A 19729-nucleotide genomic window follows, 5' to 3' on the forward strand; every position below is an offset into this window, starting at 1 on the left:
GGATTGACTGTGGTTGGGGGCGGGGGGCGTGGAGGGATGAGTGAAATAGGTGAGGGAGATTAACAGGCGCAAAATTCCAGTTACAAAATAAATCAGTCATGAAGGTAAAATGTACAGCATGAGGAATACAGTAAAAAAAAAATATATTGTAATATCTTTGTATTGTAACTCGAGTTATCATGGTAATTATTTTGTAATGGAAATATCAAATCACTATATTGTGCAACTGGAACTAACATAGAATTTGTAGGTCAATTATACTTCAATTAAAAAAAAAAAAAAACTTTCTGTAAACAAAAGAAAACCTGAATCAACATAAAGTTTTTTTCATTAGCCCAACTGGCACTAGCATTTCTATAGCATTGAAATAGAGTTGAAATAGTCTTGCATTCACCAGCCGAGTTTGTTTGGTTATGGATAATTGTTTTTCATCTATCTTTTTATCTAGTTTGTCATATTTTATTTTTTCCCATTTTCAGTTTGTCCATTTCTCTTACATGTAATTACAGATATATGGAAATCATATATGCTGCTTGCCAAAAAAAAGTGTAGTAAAGTCACTTGCTGTGACTCTGTAAGTCCACTCTTGAGTGCACATCTATCTTGCAATCATTCAGCTGAAATGAAATGGTCACTGTACCCAAATGATTCAAATGGCAAGATCGATAATGCTACATATGTACCAGGGAGATACGAAAACATTTATCTTTCACATAATGAAGTTTTCTGGGGAGACTAGAGGAGGCTCTCAGGTAAGTCCAAAAATGTCTTGGAAGAGCAAGGAGGGGTGATGGGCTTTGGTTTTTACAGGGTTAAAGGGCAGGCTGTGGAGGGGAGAGGGGAATGAAGATTCTTAAATGAGAACCAGGACTAGCATGGTTTGATCTTCTCTCTGAGAGAGCTTAAGCACTTTCTGTGGGCTGGCTTTGATGTGAGGGTGATGGGTCTTGAAAGCTGTCAGCAAATATCAGAAATGGGGTCAATTTCTTAATTACAGTTTTCAATAGAAATCTGTGTACAAGTCCACAGAAAAGCATATACAAAAGTGTTCCTAACAGCCCTATTCACAATTTTCACAAACTAAAAATAACTCATATATCCACCACTAGAATGGATAAATTGTGGCATATTAATATAATATTATTATATATGTGTATGACTATATATGTAAATACAAATAACATCATTGAATACAACAACATGGATGAACCTCATAGTGCTGCACAAAAGTAGCCGGACCTGAGAGTACACATTGTAAAATTCTATTTATATGTTATTTAAAATGTGCAAAGCTAATAGACGATATCAGAATCCAAAATGTGATTACCCTTAAGAAGAAAGTAGTTAGGAGGCACATGAGAGGGGCTTCTGGTATTTCTTGACACAGACAACCTAGGTGACAAAACTTAATTCTTGATTCAATTTGATAGAAATAGTGGCAATAAATTGGAACAAAAGATCTGAATGAGAGTTCATAGACATGTTCTCTTTGTAAATATTCAGTGATATATACATCTATATATACATATATAAGGGCTTCCCTGGTGGCTCAGCTGGTAAAGAATCCACCCACAATACAGGAGACCTGGGTTTCGATCCCTGGGTTGGGAAGATCCCCTGGAGAGGGGAACAGCTACCCACTCCAGTATTCTGGTGAGTGACTTTCACTCACATACATATATATTCAGATATATATCTACATAAATTAAGTATTCTGTATATGCTTCTGTTTGGACACTTTCCTGCATGTTTGTTACATTTCAATTAAAAATAATTTAAAAAGAAAAACAAAGCCACCAATTAAGAAAGAGAACATTGCCTTTATTTTATAAGTTCCATTTGCCCCACTCCACTCTACATCTCTCTCTCACTTGAGATAACTACTATGTTAATGCTTGTGATTGTCATTCCCTTGCTTTTTTTTTAAAACCGTAAAACAGCAATAAACATTTATTCTCAAGCAATTTTTGTGCATCAGAAATCTAGAAGCAGCTTAGCTGGGTGGCACTGGCTTGGAGGTCTCTCATGGGGTTGCAGTTAATTTTTCAGTCAGGAACTGGTTGCAGCCATCTGAAGGGACTGGATACTTTATTCCCAAGATTTCTCATGCACATGGTTGAGTCCTTAGTTCTTTTTTTTTTTTTTTTTTTCCTTAATTGGATATAATTGCTTTACAATTTTGTATTAGCTTCTGCTGTACAACAACACGAATCAGCTTTAAGTATACACATATCCCTTCCCTCTAGAGCCTCCCTCCCATTCAGTCCCTTGCTTTTAAGCTTTACTACTAATACATGTATTGAACACAACAGATTATTTAATATGCTTAGTTTGTAGTTTCTATACATGAAACCATGTTGTATTTGTTTTGGAATGTTTCCTTGTTATTGAAATATTATCATAATATATCATTTTGTGTGATTTCTAGGTATTTCTTTATTGCATATAACTAAATTTTTATAGCTGTCATGAAAATGTGGTAAAACTCTGACACTATTTATAATAATTTTTCTGTTTGATCTTTGTACATAAGTATTTTTATGTATATGTGTTCAGTCACTGAGTTGTGTCTCTTTGTGATACCATCAGGCTCCTCTGTCCATGGGATTCTCCAGGCAAGAATACTGGAGTAGGTTGCCAACACGATCTGTTAAAAAGAAAAAGTCAGTTCTGTTTCTTCCTTTCTAGTCATCACAGCTTTTAATTTTTTTGCTTTCCTTTTGACTAGTAGAGAATCAGTTCAGTTCAGTTCAGTCCCTCAGTCGTGGGAACTTTCAGATTAAAGTATCTGGGTTTGGAGTTTTCTCTGTGGGAAAAATTTTTGAGTATTTATGGTTTAATGGTTTGGGACTATTCATATTTGCTAATTTTTCTTTAGTGAAATTTAATTTTTTGTTGTCGCAGAATTTACGATTTCATTTAAAACTTCAAACTAATTGGGCAAAATTTCTTACACCTTTGCACATTCTGATCCACCTTTTGGATGTACTCTTCTTTTGCTTTTTATTTTATTTTATTTTTTGCTAACCTTTCTCATCTTTTAGATTTCAGTTCCTGGAATGCTTACTGAAGGCTGGATTAAGGACAGACCCCAGACAGTCTGTCACTTTAACCTGCTGTGGCCCAGAGAACCGGGATGGTGCTTTCCTGGAAAGCAAGCAAAAGAGAGCAGCCTCTTCAGGGTGCAGTCACTGCTCAGAAGCTTTTGAGAAAACGCTGCTTCTCCAGCATCTCTAAATTGTGAAAAATCTATGTAACCTCAACTTTTCCGGGCGGGGAGCCCTAATGCTCTGAGAAGGCAGGTTAGATGAAGACCAAAATCAGGCCCTCGCAGTTCCTAATAATGGGGAATGAGGCCCCCCCAAATGCTTCAGATTCCAGCTGGGTTGCTTTCACCGCGCCCACCGCACCCCTCAGGAACAGGGTCCAAAGCAGGCGGTGTGAGTAACTCCTCCAGGCCTCCCCCGCGCCTTCCCACCACCCTTGTGCTTTCCTCGCCCGCACCATCACTAATGGGGGGGTCGAGATCCGCTGAGATGAGGGTCAAAATCCAACCTTTCTAACCTGAAGAATGGTTCCTTCCCTCTCAGTCACACAACCCCGCAACCCAGTGGCTGCACAAGAGGAGGGACATTTTCTAATTATTCAGTAAGTACAATCGTTGGGGTTTTTACTAAGGTGTCCCTGGAGGGTACTCAGTGGGCCTGTTCTTCGTGGTTTCCAAGAAAGGCCAGGCCTAGGAAGATGCTTCTCAATTCAATCCTAATTGAAAACGTCTTGGCAGGATTGGGCGCCCAGCTGAGAGGATGCCAGGAGCGGTCTTTTTTTTTTTGTAATTTTCACTTACTCCCATAGGGTCTTAATTTTGACTTTGTCTTCATTCTGAAGGTAAATCGAGCCTTTGTAGCCGTGATTACAGAAAGACATTTCAATCCTTTTTTTTTTTTTTTTTTTAAACAGGTTAATCAACCGATTGAAGAGGCATTACAATACAAGTGTAAAATTTTGTTCAGAAAAGAAATTTGGTGTCAGGCTAAGGGTAGAGTTTGGAGAAAAGCGGAATTTCCATTTTGCCCTAGTCTCTAACCATAACTTCTTTAAAAATTTACTTGGGTTTTGTACCAATGACACCACCTTTTAAGTAAAATTGATGGGAAAGGTATCTTTTCATAAGAGTTACAGTAACAAGAATCGCCCAGATTCTCAATACTTGTAATATTTTCCTTCACCCTGAGAACAGAGGACCACGTGGCCTAATGGATAAGGCGTCTGACTTCGGATCAGAAGATTGAGGGTTCGAATCCCTTCGTGGTTGTGACTTCCTTTTTCACATTCCTGCTACCTTTACCCAGATATCACTGTTCCAGCTCTCAAATCCCAAATTATAGCATCAGAGCACTCCAGAGATCTCCCGTTGGGTATAAGTGATTCAGTAAGTGGGGTCGGCGCCAGCCCTCTCCATCGAGCCTTTTGCACCATAGGAGTCCTTGGTCAGGCAGGCACACAGGTGTGGAGATAGCGAAGAGCGCCAGCCCTGGTCTTTTGGACCCTCTTGCAGGGGGTTGGGCGGACCCAGTGAGTGAGGTGGGTGCCACAAGGCACGAATGTCAAGGAATTCTGCTCTCCTCGTCCGGCAGGACGTCTGGACGTCTCTTATTTTAGCGTACGACTATTCCATTGGTTTTCAGGTGCCGCTCTGTACTTCGACGCTGAAAATGTTGAGATTTGCTTTTTGTAAGTCAGTTTAAATGGCGCCCCCTTTCGACAGGAAAACTTGCCACATCTTAGAGGATCTGGCTCCTGATTCACGTGGATGCCACCTGAGAGGTGCACCGTCTTTCTGTGGGTTCTCGGAGACCAGCTATGGGTTCTCCCACACGTTGCGGGATGAATTAGTTGAACGTTAAGCAGTATCTGAGGAGCCAGGGTTAAAACAGAAACCTGGAACCATGAGAAGAGACCTGTCAGGCAAATTATAATAAACAGGGAGCAGCTTCTGCACAAGTGGAAAGAACGTGGTCATATACATTTGAATGTTTAGGTGTAATGGACACATTCATAGAACAATATGACGGTTCAAATTAGATTCAAGTAGGAATTGCAATTGTAAATGGTCTTAAACTATGAAATATTTTGAATTAGTTGTCAAGTCTTCCTACTGAGAAAATTACATGTCCTTCTGTTTACTACGAACTTCTTTAAAACATTCAAAGAAGAAATAAGTCTAACCAGACACAACTCTTCCACAGTATAGGAAAAAGAGAAAGAAAGAAAAAAAAAAAAATCCACAACTGCTCATGCCGAATGCTGTAATGATTTTTTCCTGTGAGTGTACTTCTTGAACAGCTTTATCGAGGCATAATTTCCTTAAACTGCTTGTATTTAAACTTATAGTTTGACGTATGTATAACTCATGAAACCACGACTACAAAAGAGATAATGAAGACAGACACCATCCTCAAACGTTTCCTCAGGTCCTTTTGTAATATGTTCATCTGTTGCTGGATTTTGTTTGTTAGTATTTTGTTGAGAATTTTTATGTCCATGTTTATAAGAGATATTGGTCTGTAGTTTTCTTAGCTCATGATGTCTTTGTTTGACTTTAGCATCAGGGTAATGATGGCTTCCTTTTCCAATTTTTGTAAGAGTCTGTAAAGAATTAGTATCAATTTTTTAAAAACAGTAGAATTTAGCAGTAAAGATGTCTAGACTTGGGCTTTTCTTTATGGGTAATTTTACTCACTAAATCAATCTGCTTGCTTGTTATGGAGTCTGATTCCATGCTAAATGCTTATGTCAGTCATCTACATCTTTGTAACAAACCTCACCCAGATTTTGTGGGTGACTTAAAGCAACATTTAGTTTCCAATTCTGCAGGTCAGTTATTGAGCTGTGCTCAAATAGGCAATTCTTTTGCTGGTTTTGCTTGTGGTCACTCATTGATTGCAGTTATCTGGCAGCCTGACTGGGACTAGATGGTCCAAAATGTTCCCACTCACTGTCTGGGGTGTCATCTGGAATGACTGGGATGACTGGGACTCTCTCTTCACATGATCTTCCATCCTTCAGGAAGTTAGGTGGGATTTCTTCACATGATGTCTTAGGGTCCCAAGATGACAAAAGCAGAAGTTATAAGGCTCTTGAACCCTTGTATTGAAACTCCCACCACCTCACTCCCACAACATCAGTACCACAGCATTCTATTGGACAAATTACAAGGTCAGCTCACATACAAGGAGGGAAATAGACTCCACCTCTTGGTGGTAGCTGCTGTACAATCATATTCCAAAGGGACATGCATAATGGGAATTTGTGACAGGACTTGGTGACTGAACAACAACAATCAATCAATCAAACAATGATTTGTTATCTCATTTAATACTAAAAACAGCACTGTGAATAGCCACTATTGCTATATCTTGGTAAGTAAATTATCCATTATCACTTCTTTACCAATGTAATCTGAATTGGTCTGTGAACCTTGTTTTGAACCCACCTTTACCTAGTGGGTAGCTCAGGGTGGGGCCAGGGAGAATGTAAGCACTCCAAAATGTAGCAGCAGCTGAAAAAGCACTGATAGTGCTGAGCATTTGAACACGTGCAATTATAAATTTTTGTAAAGCCAGAGAGCTCCATGTCCTTGTCTCAGGATGACTCTGATAATGTTTAAGATCCAGAAGGTGAGATTAAGTGACCCACACACAGACTCCTGGTTCAACTCCCTTCCTGAGACTGAGTTCCTGAGTGTCTGATATATCTACAAACTGCATGGACTTATAAAGAGTAATAAGCACCTTAGAGGAAGCCCGGATGAGTGGAGAAACTGAGGAAAGCAGGTTCAAATACAGGAAATTTTCCACTGGGATACTTTTAGAAAACCAAGATCGTCCACATTTCACATAATTGACAAGTCAGACGTAGTTTATTACTGTGAAACATTCTTGGCAAGAGACAAAAGTTAAATTGCCAAAGTGTCGGAAGAAGGAAGGTATCGAAATCAGCGGGATGGTACTTAACCATGCACGACCGTAAACAGAGAATTTTAAGACAAACCACAACCAAGCTCTAGTATGTAAATCCCAACCGTTGATCTCTTTGTGGGGACCTCAAATTTAACCTGTCTCATGTGGCTAGAGAGTAGTAAAACTTGCTCCAGGTGAGGCTCGAACTCACAACCTCGGCATTGCTCACAAGCGTACTGTCTTATAAGTACCGCGCGCTAACCGATTGCGCCACTGGAGCTCTGCTAGGTGGGGGTTTGGGCAGGTGTAAGTGAATATACTTTCACAGATGAAGACTTTTATTTAAGATAGTTAATATTATGAATAAAATAGCACCTTTTGATACGGGGTTTTCTCTTTGAATCTGATATGCGGTTCACAGCAGCAGTCTTTGATCAGTTGGTATCAGCCAATCTGCCGCCGTTTCCCCCACAGTACAGAGATGCAGCCGCGATTGAGCGTCGCGGTCATCTCCATCTTGATTTTCCGCTCATAGTCCCACGGCTTCTCTAATTTCAGACTTATTTGAAAGCATTTGAATGGGAAAAAAAAAAAAAGGTTACATTGGTTCCACAAAGGCAGGAAGCTTTCCACTCAGGAGTGTGTACTCCGTCTGTAAGACCACAGTGCATTTTCATTGCTTCCGAATTCCCGGGGACTTTTCATCTCAGCGATTCTGCTTTCTTGCATCACCTCTGTCTCGGCTCTGCCCTACTCTCGGCCGACTTTCCCTCTGCTTCAGATGCCACCTGTCCCACCCCGACCCAGTCACTGTTTTTTTAACTTAAGAATATTAAAATACTTTGCTATCCTGAAACATTCACAGAGCTAATATTTCCTTTAGAAAAAGCACTGTTTTAAATGTATTAAGTTTAAATCAACTATATTAAATGCAATACAGACTAAGGAAATGCAGAAAAACAAAAAGGTGGTAACTTGAAAATTTTCTGAAGTCTCATACTCAGAGAAATATATTGTTTATATTTGTGGTTCATTTCAAGCTTTTTTCATTCTAGTTACACATTTTGGGACAATGTGTAACTTCCACCAGATGGATCCATGGCCTGAGTGGACACACTGTGAACCAGACCCCCATTACCTCCATTTTAACAGAGGGGCTGTGATGACACTTTGGGTCTTTCCATATCATTATTCACTTGGACCTTGTTTCCAACAGTCCTTGAAATCTGAGGGTTTTTCTCTTTATTGAGTCTATGATTGTTGAGTAAATGGATATAAGTCCATTTAGGAAAGAAATGGGGGAATTATATTCTATATATTTTCAGTGGCACTGCAGGGTCCTCAGGACTTGGCTTCTTCTTTAATCTAAGAGGTCAGATCTGAAAACTGGTTTAAGATCAGAAACTGGGCAAGGTATTGTGATTTTATTTTTAACTGGGTCAGCTACCCTCAGTCTTCTGATTATCCTTGATTTCTTATGTGTAGACAGCGATATGCTTGTTGGCTGCCCATCTATTTTGTTTCTAGGGATGCTGTATTTTATTAATCATCTCAACACTACAAAGTTGGCTACCTCTCTGAAATTGTCTTTCATTACAGTAACTTTGCCCACCCACACCTGGCGCGTGCACATGCACAGACTGACCAGATTCTGACCAATTGAGTGCTGCTATTTCTGGCATGAACTGTTTCAAGATCCTATAATTCCCATTGCTGTCAGTGAAGCCACTTCTGTAGCAGAATCTCATATCACCAGCGCAGGGCCAATAGAGGACACTCACCATGGAACTTCTTAATAATGATAGTGTCCCCCTCCCAACACATGCCTTCTCCCACCCCCAAACAGAATATCCTTTGACTCTCCTGTTACCCATTCCTCTAGTGGGTTTTCTAGTCTTACATGGTAAATCCACTCTAGCATGTCCACTTCTTTGAGTTTTTGGTCCCTCTTTCTGCCATCAATCTCAACAGTCCTGGCATTCTTACCACATTTAGTGAGAGCTTTTGCTTTTTTAAGCAGGAGAATCCTAACAGTACGTTGAGTTTTTGCCAGCATATAAAAATTCTGTACTTTGGGAGAATGCTCTAGTATCAGTGTATTCTACATCAACTAACTTTGCATTCTACTCTCCTTGATCCAGAACACTTAGAATTTAGTACTGTATGGAAGGATGCTGAATGGGTGGCAGAGGTACATGTTTGGCAGAGGAGAGATCTCTGCATTGTCTTCAAGGGAGAAGGACTAACTAAACCTTGATAAGGAGGATTGGGCTACTTCTAAAAAGCTCAAAGGATCTTGGGAAATCTGGAGATTTCTATGTTCTAATGCATCCCCTGGAGAAGGAAATGGCAGCCCACTCCACTATTCTTGCCTGGGAAGTCCCATAGACCGAGGAGCCTGGCAGGCTACAGTCCATGGGGTCACAAAGAGTTGAACATGACTTAGCGACTCAACAGCAACAATGCATCCCACCAGATGTCTCCATCCAATGTCTCAATATTCTGTTCTTTTCCAATTGAGGCCATGACCTAGGCATAGAAGATAATCTAGTTTGAGAATTTAACCTACTTTGGAGTCCTACTATTCCTGTGATTAAATCTTGGAGCTGAACCTTAGCTTTTTGTGCCCTTGAGTTGCAGGATATGAGAGTTTCCTTATACCCTCCTATGGAGACTCTGGCTTTCACATTAGCCTCAACTTGATGGGCTTCCTTTGTGACTCAGCTAGTAAAAGAATCTGCCTGCAATGTGGGCAGACCTGGGTTCAATCCCTGGGTTGGGAAGATTCCCCTGGAGAAGGAAAAGGCTCTGGCCTGGGTCCCAAAGAGTTGGACACAACTGAGTGCCTTTCACTTTATTTGATGAGATATCATCTTCAGCATTTAATCATCTCTCTCCAAGGCATCAGTTTCTTCTACTGAAGAATTCTATTACATTATTATTACCATCTCTCCCACATTTATCAAGCAACTGATACATCACATCTGCTTTTGCATATCCACCGGTAGAGCATCTCAGTTCAGGTTGAGTGAAAGTTTTAAAAATTGCTACTTTGTGCCAGTGGCTGTTTGTGTTCTACCAATCCCTTTACTGCCAACCAGATGGATAATCCAGCTTCAAAAATCTCATTTTAGGGACTTCCCTGGCAGTCCAGTGGTTAAGACACAGCACTTCCACTTCAAGGGCATGGGTTCCATCCCTGGTCAGGGAATTAATATCCCCACTTGCTGCATGGGTGGGGCAAAAAAAAAAAAAAAAAAAAACACCTCATCTTAGCATTTTCTTTCTCAGATACTTTTGGTATCAACTACTGCATTTTGTGTTCCCTGGAAAGACTCCAAGATGGGGATTTGCATTCAGAAACTTTACTGGGGCACTATCTCAGTGACCACCTGAGAAGCAATGAAGAATCAAAATTTGTCATAGGAAAAAACTGAGCTGCAGTGCAAGTGCAAAAGAGCATTTGTCTGCTCCTGGCGGGCCTCCACCACTGGAATGGGTCCTTTAGATACGTCCCAAGTTGAGAAGTCAGATCTTGGCTGTTATACCTCTCATAGACCAGTAATTGGATATAGGCTGCCCTTGGAAATGAAATGTGAGCTTGACCTGAGACAATTCCTAAAGAGGGATGACAGTTGAGAGTCATCAGGTAACAACCTTCCAAGGATCTAGGAAGGTAAATCTTCAATCTAAAGGGTCCAGGTATTTAGTCAATACACCATCTGTGACAGTCACAGTGAGGAAGAAGAGAGAGAGGAAATGAGTTTGAGCTCTGGATAGGATTTGAAAACCATCACAGTGATTCCACATGCTGTAGGAAACATTTTATTGGAGATAGTTGCAGGGCTGGTTCTGAAGCTAAGGGTTCTAGGGTTGAGAAGGGAAAGCCTATCTTTTGAAGGATGCTCTGCCCAAGTGTCATAATCTGAATACACTAAAGATCAGACAGAGGAAAGTTTTTGTAGGGTCCGAATTAGAAAGAGGCTCTGTCTGCCACCATCATGGAGATGCTCTTTCCTTCATGTGAGGTGATTTCTTGCCCCCACTCTATCTAGGGCTCCTACAAAAGAGTGACAGATCAGTGGAGGCAGGGATGGGTGGGGTGTCATGGAAAAAGACTGATCTGAAAATATTTGGAAATTGACTTCACATGTTTCTTCTAGGGGAAGACAAATGTTATGAAGTAGAACTTAAATTGTATGGCTATTCACCACATTGTCAATTCTACACATTTAGGGTAGAGAGGGAAGGAAGACTCAGAATGTGTAGGAACATTCTTTTTCAGGATATCATGGCAAATTGACCTATCCTCATGGATGAATGATTTTCCTTTGATATATATAAATATGTATAGATATCTACACATATACACTGTGCTTAGTCGCTCAGTCATATCTGACTCTTTGTGACTCCATAGACTTCAGCCTGCCAGGCTCCTCTATCCATGGGGATTCTCCAGGTAAGAATACTGGAGTGGGTTGCCATGCCCTCCTCTAGGGATATATATATATGAGCTTTATTAAACTTGTAACAGATAGCTGAGGGTTTAGGTTTTCCATTCTTTTCTCTTACCCACATACTCCTGCAGGGAGAAATAGTAGTAGCCTTCTGAACATAAATCTACTTGATAGAGAGTGGGAATTTTGGCACTATAGAGGTGATTTAGTCAAGTGGAGGGCATTTAGGAAGAGAATGTAGAGAAAAGATTTTTTTTTTAAAACAGGTCTTCAGGTAAAGAAGCAGGATGGCTCCTGCCCCCAACTTGATCTTCTTATTTGGTTTTGAACTGTTTCATGTATGCCAGAATATCTGACTTGACTGTACTGACGGGAGTCCGATGAAACCAGCGCATGACAGGGACACCATCAGGTCCCACTAGGAACTTTTCAAAATTCCAGCGGATGTCACGGACCATGATGGGTTCCCAGGATATATGTTTGATTGAGCCCATAATCTCAGAAGGGTGAGGACAGGATTGCTGCAGCAGAGAGATGGAAAAGAGAAATGACGGAATCATTTCTGCTCATGGATGATCCAGGCTATTTTCACCCACAGATAACCCTCTTATGTTGAGATATTTTCATTTCCTATGATTCTTAATATATTCTCTGAATCACAGCCATGCTAACTACCAAGAAAGCTGTAGATATTATAGCAAAAGTTTATTCCCTCTTTTTGTTTCTCCCAGTGACCCCATCACAAAATCCTGTTCCTATGAATGAGATATGTCACCTCTCTAGCTCTCAATTTCCTTTTCTGCAAAGTGAATAGATTAGAATGTGGTTTCCTAGATCTTGATGCTCCATGGGCCAGTCATCTTTCGAAAATACCTTTTGGGGCCAATATGGAGTTCCAATATTTTGTTTTGAAAAATAAGAGAAAAATTTAAAAACACCATTACTTCATTTAGCTTTAAAGAGGTAATTATAAGAATAAATTACATATGTGTCCTAATCTTAGAATAAAGGGCAGCTCTATAAATCAGTTGAGGTTTATGAAACCCTCCTTACATTGCCCTGTTTTTTCAGTTTACTGAGTATATATAAAAATCTCAGAATGGGTCAACCTTGGCCCACAGTCCAGCATTTAAGAACACTGAACTCTGATGATCATTAAGGGCCCTTCTTAGTTCTCACATTCTCTGTATCTAAGAGCCGGTGTTTCATAAAAGGCACTTATTGCGTTGTATTATGCAATCTGCCTTTTTTTTTTTTTTTGTCTTCTCCAATATTAACTCATCGAGGAACAGGGACTGCGTCTGTTCATTTCTATACCCTTATTGTTTAGCAAACTGCCTTATAGATAGCAGGCACTCAACAAATGTTCCTTGAATGAATGAATGTCAATGAACAAAAGAGTGGTCCCAGTGAAAGGTGGCACTCTACACAATGCTTTGTACCACAAAGCCAGAGCATCACAGATACTAAAAAATTTAACCCTAGTCCCTATGCTTATAAGGAGATCTCTTCCAAAGAGTCCAACCCCTCCTCCAGGCAGGAGCCCTTGCATCCATTTCTACCACACCAACTCTACTTTAGGAATATTAAGGAAGAAAAAGCTTAGGTCAGTAATTTAACTCACCTTTAAGAAGGTGAAGACTTTCTGCTCTGTTTCACCATTCACATCCCCTTTCTCAAACAGCTGGAAATTAGGTACATATCCTCCTCCTGGACGGACATACCTGCAATGAACCATAATGTTCCCAGGAAGCTCCAGAATATAAGAGAGAAAATTATAATAGGGTACCAGGATTTGAGGTTACGAAAAAGGGGAAACAGAGGTGGAGATATAGAAAACAGGGCTGGGAAGGGAAAACAAGACTATTGTTACACTTTGGGCTCCCTGACACTTTATTTTTCTCTATTCCACATGCTGTCACTGTCTCCCATCTGTATTGTTTCAGTACCAGCAACACCAGGAGCTATTTCCGTGCTCCCACTCCTCCACCATCCATCCAGGTCTCACTTCCCAGGGAAGGGGAGAGCAGCTCTGACACTGCCAGCCTCACATCAGTGAAGGCCAAATTTAAAATCAGGTAGGAAGTGCCCCAAGCCTATTAACCCACCGCCCATCCCGGAGTTCCCCAAATGGAAGTGCCTCTGGAAATGGAGGAAAGGTAGACAGAGACAGATCTCTGTAGGGTTTTAAGTAGGCACTTACTTCAGTCCTGGAAGAATTTCTGAGTTTTCTCCTGGTTCTTGCTTTCCAAATTGGTTACAGGGAAATCCCAACACAACTAGGCCAAAGGGCTTCAGCTCCTCCTGTAGTGCATTCAGTTCTATGGGTAGAAAATGGACAATATGGTGGCCTGGCCAGAGAGCCTGCCTTGTGTATATAGACAGAGTGATCCTTGGAAATACCCATTGTACAGGGGAAAAAACAGAAGTCCAGGAAAAGGGGGAAAATATCTAAGTCAGAAAGACTGTTCATGACAGGGCTGAAATGAGATACTAGATCCCCAGACATGTATGCAAAAGCCCTTTGTTATAATGCAGTATTTCCCAAGTCTGCAGCACATCAGAATCAGACAGGGGCCTTTCCTTAAAAATAGGGATGTCCGGATTCCTTTCCAGAAGTTCTTCTGGTAACATTATTCTGAGGTGGATCCCCAGTCATCTTTATTATTCTAAAGCTCACCAGATCACTGCTGGTGGGATTGTAAAATGGTATAACTGTTATGGAAAATAACATGGAGGTTTCTTAAACAATTAAAAATAGAACTACCATAAAGCAGCAGTCCCAATTCTGGGCATACATGCATAAGAATTGAAAACAGAGTTTCAAAGAGATATTTGCACACCCATGTTCATAGGAGCACTGTACATAAAAATCAAGAGGTGGAAGCAACCCAAATGTCCATTGATAGATGAATGCATAAACAAAATGTGATCTATCCATATACAATGGAGTATTATTCAGTTTTAAAATGGAAGGAAATTATGTCACATGCTACAACATGAATGAATCTTTATGCTAAGTGAAATAATCTAGTCATGAAAAGACAAATACTGCAGGTAAGACAAATACATGTGGTATCTACAGTAGTCAAATTTATAGAAACAGAAGATAGAATAGTGGTTACCAGGGGCTGGGGGAAAGGAGAAAGGGGAGCTGTTATTTCATGGATACAGAGTTTCAGTTTTGCAAGATAGAAAATTTCTAGAGATTTGTTTCACAACAATAAATATTTTTAACACTGCTGAACAGTCTTCTTAAAAATGGTTAAGATGGTAAATTTTATATTTTGTCTTTTTGTACCACAATTTAAAAACAAAAATTTTAATTTAATTTAATTTTAATTTTAAACAAAAACCACATTTAAACATCACTGACCATCAGTTTGCCTTCCCTGATTGGTTAATTGGTAGATTGAATCTTTTTTTTTTTCCTTAAAGGAAAAGACATGCACAATGAGAATGGACTTCTCTTCACAAGTTAGTTCACTCTGGGTGGAGTGGGGGGTAAATCTGACAAGGGCAAAAAGAACCAGAGAAATTTCAAGTTGAGCTTTCTGGTGTTCTTTAACAATCTTTAGGATGTTAAAGATGCATTCTACCTAAAAAACCCTCACTGATATAACAAAACACAAGCTTCCAATTGCCTTCCCCAAGTTTTTCAGTTTGTTTCCCCAGACTTTTATAATCATCTTCTTTTTCACCCTTTGTGAGCCAGACATCTTCAGTTCCATTACAAACACTAACCAGTCCCTAACTGAACAGTCTTTTCAGGCAACAGTTCAACGGATAGTTCCTCTGAGTCCTTTTATTTTTATTTTCTGCAATATAAGATTGCTTTCCTATTTCCACATGTTGCCTAAGTACTTTCTGCACATCCTCCCCTCTTGTCTTTAGTCACTATAGATAATGACTCCTCTAGGAAACAGACTATTAATTAGGAAACCTGTCTTCCAGTTCTTGAGAAACTATTCCCCAGTTCTTGCACCTATTACATACAGAGTTGGAACTGAATAAATTGATTTTTAAAATCCCTATAAACTGGCAAAATGAAGTATGGTCCAATAGAATATTATTCAATCTTAAAACAGAGGGAGGAAATGATCCAAACTCCAAGGTATCTTATTAATTTAAAAAAGCAAATTGGCAGGTTGTATTTATTACTTGTTTGGAGAAGTAAATGGCAACCCACTCCAGTATTCTTGCCTAGAGAATCTCATGGACAGGGGAGCCTGGCAGGTACAGTCCATGAGTCCAAAAGAATCGGACATGACTGAGTGACTATCATCATCATCATTTATTATATGTCATCAATTGGTAGAAAAGTAAAAAAAAAGAATACATATGTATTTTGTAAACATGATAATACTGGTCATCAGAAGGGAAGGGAAAGAGATGAAAAGGCTTTTTACTCTAAACTTTTTTATTCCTTTAATTTTGAGCCTTGTGAATATAGTTCAGTACCTATTCAAAATATAATAATGAAAAACTTAAAAATGAAGTTCTTATTAGTTCAAATATAAGAAAGGCATCTATTTCTGATAAAAATTAGTCCTGTTCATTATTTATTGGCTTTTAATCCATATGGCCTAAGATATGAGAAAGATAACATTCCACCCTGAATAATCACAGAGAGGGGAAAAATCTACACCTGAAGGAGGCATTGAGGTTGGAGAGCAAGTGTTCACCTCTCTTATGGTCTCCTCTCCAGCCCTCACTCCAGTCAAATGGCTCCAGGTATAAAGCCCTTTTTTCTTTTCCCTGTCTTTGTAAGTTACCTGGAAAAGTCTCAAAAACATCAATCCTACCTCCTGTATTTGCTAAGAAGACTTGAATCTTCAGAGAGGCTGCTAGCTCTCAAATACATTATTGGTTCTTCTGGAAATCTCAGGAGCAAAGCAGAGGCAGGACGTAGGAAGGGGTCAGTAAACATTTTCTGTGAAGGTCCAGATTAGTCATTTCAGATGGCCTCTGGCACCAACACTCATACTACTCAACTCTGTCTTGCAGCATAATATCAACCATAGACAATCTGCAAATGAATGGTCATGGCTGTGTTCAATAAAACTTTATTTACAAAATTAGGCTGACTGGATTTGCCCTGTGGACCATAGTTTGCTGACTCCTGACATTAGGGAATGAAGTCACTTGATCATGAGTATTTATTTTGATATATAGAATTAAAATTAGAATATAATACCAATATGACTTAAAATATAACAAGCTGGAAAATTAGTCCCAAGGACATTTGGCTACGAACTCTTACCAGGATATTGAGCTGTCAGACCACAATAGGTGGCCACATTGACAAAAAGGACATGCTTGCCCGCATACTGCTTGAACTGAATATGTTCCTTTCCATTAAGAGTGAAAGCGTCATAATCATAGATGGTGCCTTTCACATCTTTGTAGCAATCCATCTGGAAGATTTTAAAAAATCATAATTTTAGTAATAATAATTCCTAATGTCAATATAATCTTTCAAACCATTCAAAAAACAATACATATATTAACTGAGATCCAGAAAACAAATACGAGTCATATAATGTGTGAATGACAAGATTGAAACTAGGTCTTGTGACCTGAAAGGCAATGGTTTTTTTGAGGAACAGGCAGTCAAGTCTCTTTATTATCTTTGCAGAGGTAAAATACCAGGAACTGCTTGGATGAATGGAAAACAGCACAGATTCATGAGCTGGAATGGGATGGCCTGGAAGTAAGTGAAGTCAAACTGAAAAGCATACTGCCTTTCTTGCTTCTCTGAAAATGAAGCTACCCCTTGTCTCTGGGTTGAAGGCATCTTGCCTGGATTCCCTCAGTGAAGGGAAGGTTTTTAATTGCCCAAGTATTTCAAGATAGCCTTATTACTTCTTTAACTTTCCCTAGATCTTCTGACTTCCTGCCCCACTCATCAGCATGGTGGAGTGGAAAGAGCTCTACCTGGGAATCAGAAGCTTGGTCTATTGTTAAGAGTTCCTTGTGATCCTGGGAAGTTCTCATCCTTGGCCCTCAGTTTCCCCACTGGTAAAAATGAAGACATTTGTCTAGATTCCTGTTAGATCCTGAAAGGCTTCTAGGTTTAGCATTCTAGAATCTAATATTACTCCTACCTTGAGTAGTTTTCTCTTTCAATGCACTCTTACTCATATGATGGTCTTGTAAGCCAATACTATGAAATTCTAACTTTTTGTAGCTGCCAGGAAAAGAGATGGAGAGCTCAAAAATCCATCTGTAAGCAGGTCACTAAACTGTGTCTGGCAGCATCCAACTTATCACATGCCCAACTCCTTACCCATCGTGCTCTAGCTATCTAATACCTACCTTCTCCACCAGCTCCATCTACCTTAATCCTTATCCAATCTATGGAACATATTTGAGCAAAGTTCCACATAATAGAAATAAGTTCAGCATGGAATTTTCATTGCCTGTCCCTAGGTTAAATACCTCTACAGGCAGATCTCATCTTATCTCTCCTCTGTCTTTATCCATGCAGGGTCCATGCAGTACCCAGAATGTGTTGACTCCACAGGGCTCACCAGCACATCCTGATTTCCTTCCTTATATTAGGGAAGCTGCTATAAATGGTTTCTGGAATATAGGGAATGTAAAATCCCAAAGTATGAAAAGAAAGCTAACATCCAAACCACCCAGTCAGAAAAAGGCAGAGAGGTACTGACCAGAGAAAGGAGGGAAGGACATAATCTAATAAGAAAGGTCCAGACTTAAACTAGGATTAAACTAGACTTCCTGGAAATGCAAGGACTATAAAAGATTTTAGTCAGACACCATCTGCCCCACCTAAAGGAGTGATCCAACACAAAACCAAACCAAACTACCACTGATTCTATCCCTAGCACACTTAGCTACTTAGCTTTTACTCCTGGGGAGAGGCATTTTCTCTATTCCGGCTTTTGCACCTTTCCCTAAATGCACGCACAAATATACACCAGCAAAACTGAGACTTATATAAACAGAACATTATATCAGAGTATCCATTCCTATCTCCATTATGCCTGGTTCCCTGCTAAACATTTTTAAGAATTTGCCTTTTTCCCGCCTTTGCTACTGTGATGAAAATTCCTGAAAATCATGTTGGGTACCAGAATGCGTGGCCTTAGACTCTGATCTTGAAGACTCCTCTAGGTCCAGTCCAGCTTACTCCTGATATTCATTGTTATTTCACATTTATTTAGATCTGCATGATATGTCTCAAATATCTCCAGACTTGGCCTATATTAAGCAAGTTCTACAGCCAAGGGTCTCCACACCCAAGTAGCCAGCACCGGATAGCATAAACACTGTATCAACTTTCAAAAATAAGGGAAATCACTCAAGAGGTTATCTAATCAAGAGGAAGGAAGATCTTACTAGAGTTGCATTTATAGACCACATCATATGCACGATAATTTTTGCTCACCCCTCCACCCCATAACTGGGTGAACAAGTGGGTAGATCCTCTTATACACACATTTATGGTGAGAAAGCAGAGACTAATGGAGGTGAAGTGACTTGTCTAAGGCCAAAAATGATAACCCATTATGTGAATGAGAGTTTGCTTGCCCCTCATTTTTGATTGCTTTTTGCTTCTGGGTCTTCTAGTTTATTGTTGTTCTTTCCTAAACTGCCCCTGCCATTGCTATACACACATTTTTATCAATAAGGCAACTTTTAAATTGTATCAATAAGCCATGAATTGGAAATAGAACTGAGGCCAGAATTCAAGACTTCTAACTTCAGATCCAATTGTTTTAGCCTCCAATTAGTTTTTTCCATATGTTTTATGTTTCTCTGATAACTCTGATTTTATCCATCCCTAAAACTTCCACATTCGTTTTTCCACCTCCATATGTTTCCTGTTTAGCTGTGTCTGAGATGACTCAACTCAAACTTTCCTCCAAACCCTGATCCCCAGTCACTCTGATGCCCACTATAGCCCATGCCTCAGACCCAGCTCTGATGCATACTGATGGGGTGGCTGGAGGGATGTCCAGGCAACCTCTACCTGGAGAAGAAGGGGAGAAAGGACCACAGTAAAAAGGCTTTCTTGTCCCTACTCATATTCAGCTCAAGGAACACCATAGAAGTGAAGAAGATTCAAGGAGAAGAGAAGAAAGGTTTAGAGGGAGGAAGCAGAGGTCAGAGCCTTACAAGAAGGGCTGAGGGTGGGATCTTGGAGCAGGACCCAAGACTCCACCTTTGAACCCTGTCCCACCCTCTCTGGAAGTCACTCACCTTCTCTAGACTGGAATTTGTCTGAACAAAGCCGGCTAGGAAAAGGAGAAAAAGACAAGAGGCCCTTAACTGTACAGTCAT

The 19729-nt window shown here is 39.9% G+C and overlaps 1 protein-coding gene and 2 non-coding genes across 3 annotated transcripts; 1 reads left to right on the forward strand and 2 right to left on the reverse strand.

Moving 5' to 3' along the window:
• Positions 1-4242: 4242 nt before the first annotated feature.
• On the forward strand, positions 4243-4315 carry TRNAR-UCG (transfer RNA arginine (anticodon UCG)). The gene has a single exon. It is a non-coding gene; the product is annotated as a tRNA-Arg (tRNA).
• Positions 4316-7148: 2833 nt separating this feature from the next.
• Positions 7149-7242, reverse strand: TRNAI-UAU (transfer RNA isoleucine (anticodon UAU)). Its single transcript has 2 exons — positions 7205-7242; positions 7149-7184 (listed from the first exon to the last, which is right to left on the reverse strand). It is a non-coding gene; the product is annotated as a tRNA-Ile (tRNA).
• Positions 7243-11568: 4326 nt separating this feature from the next.
• On the reverse strand, positions 11569-19729 carry GPX5 (glutathione peroxidase 5). Its single transcript, XM_061147372.1, has 5 exons — positions 19649-19729; positions 16683-16836; positions 13623-13740; positions 13044-13143; positions 11569-11940 (listed from the first exon to the last, which is right to left on the reverse strand). Exons 1-5 carry the CDS (start codon positions 19727-19729, stop codon positions 11734-11736), a joined length of 660 nt encoding a protein of 219 aa, XP_061003355.1. The 3' UTR covers positions 11569-11733.

This window comes from Dama dama, chromosome 7 (assembly GCF_033118175.1).
Source record: "Dama dama isolate Ldn47 chromosome 7, ASM3311817v1, whole genome shotgun sequence".
Taxonomy (NCBI): domain Eukaryota; kingdom Metazoa; phylum Chordata; class Mammalia; order Artiodactyla; family Cervidae; genus Dama; species Dama dama.

What these genes read in the sequence shown, in the direction of transcription:
- GPX5 (XM_061147372.1), bottom strand. Translation starts at nt 19,729, where the DNA reads ATGACTGTACAGTTAAGGGCCTCTTGTCTTTTTCTCCTTTTCCTAGCC. An exon ending in TCTGACAGCTCAATATCCTG is followed by an intron (nt 13,741 to 16,682) that starts GTAAGAGTTCGT and finishes TTCTACCCATAG; the next exon opens with AACTGAATGCACTACAGGAG. An exon ending in AAGTCTTCACCTTCTTAAAG is followed by an intron (nt 11,941 to 13,043) that starts GTGAGTTAAATT and finishes TCTCTGCTGCAG; the next exon opens with CAATCCTGTCCTCACCCTTC.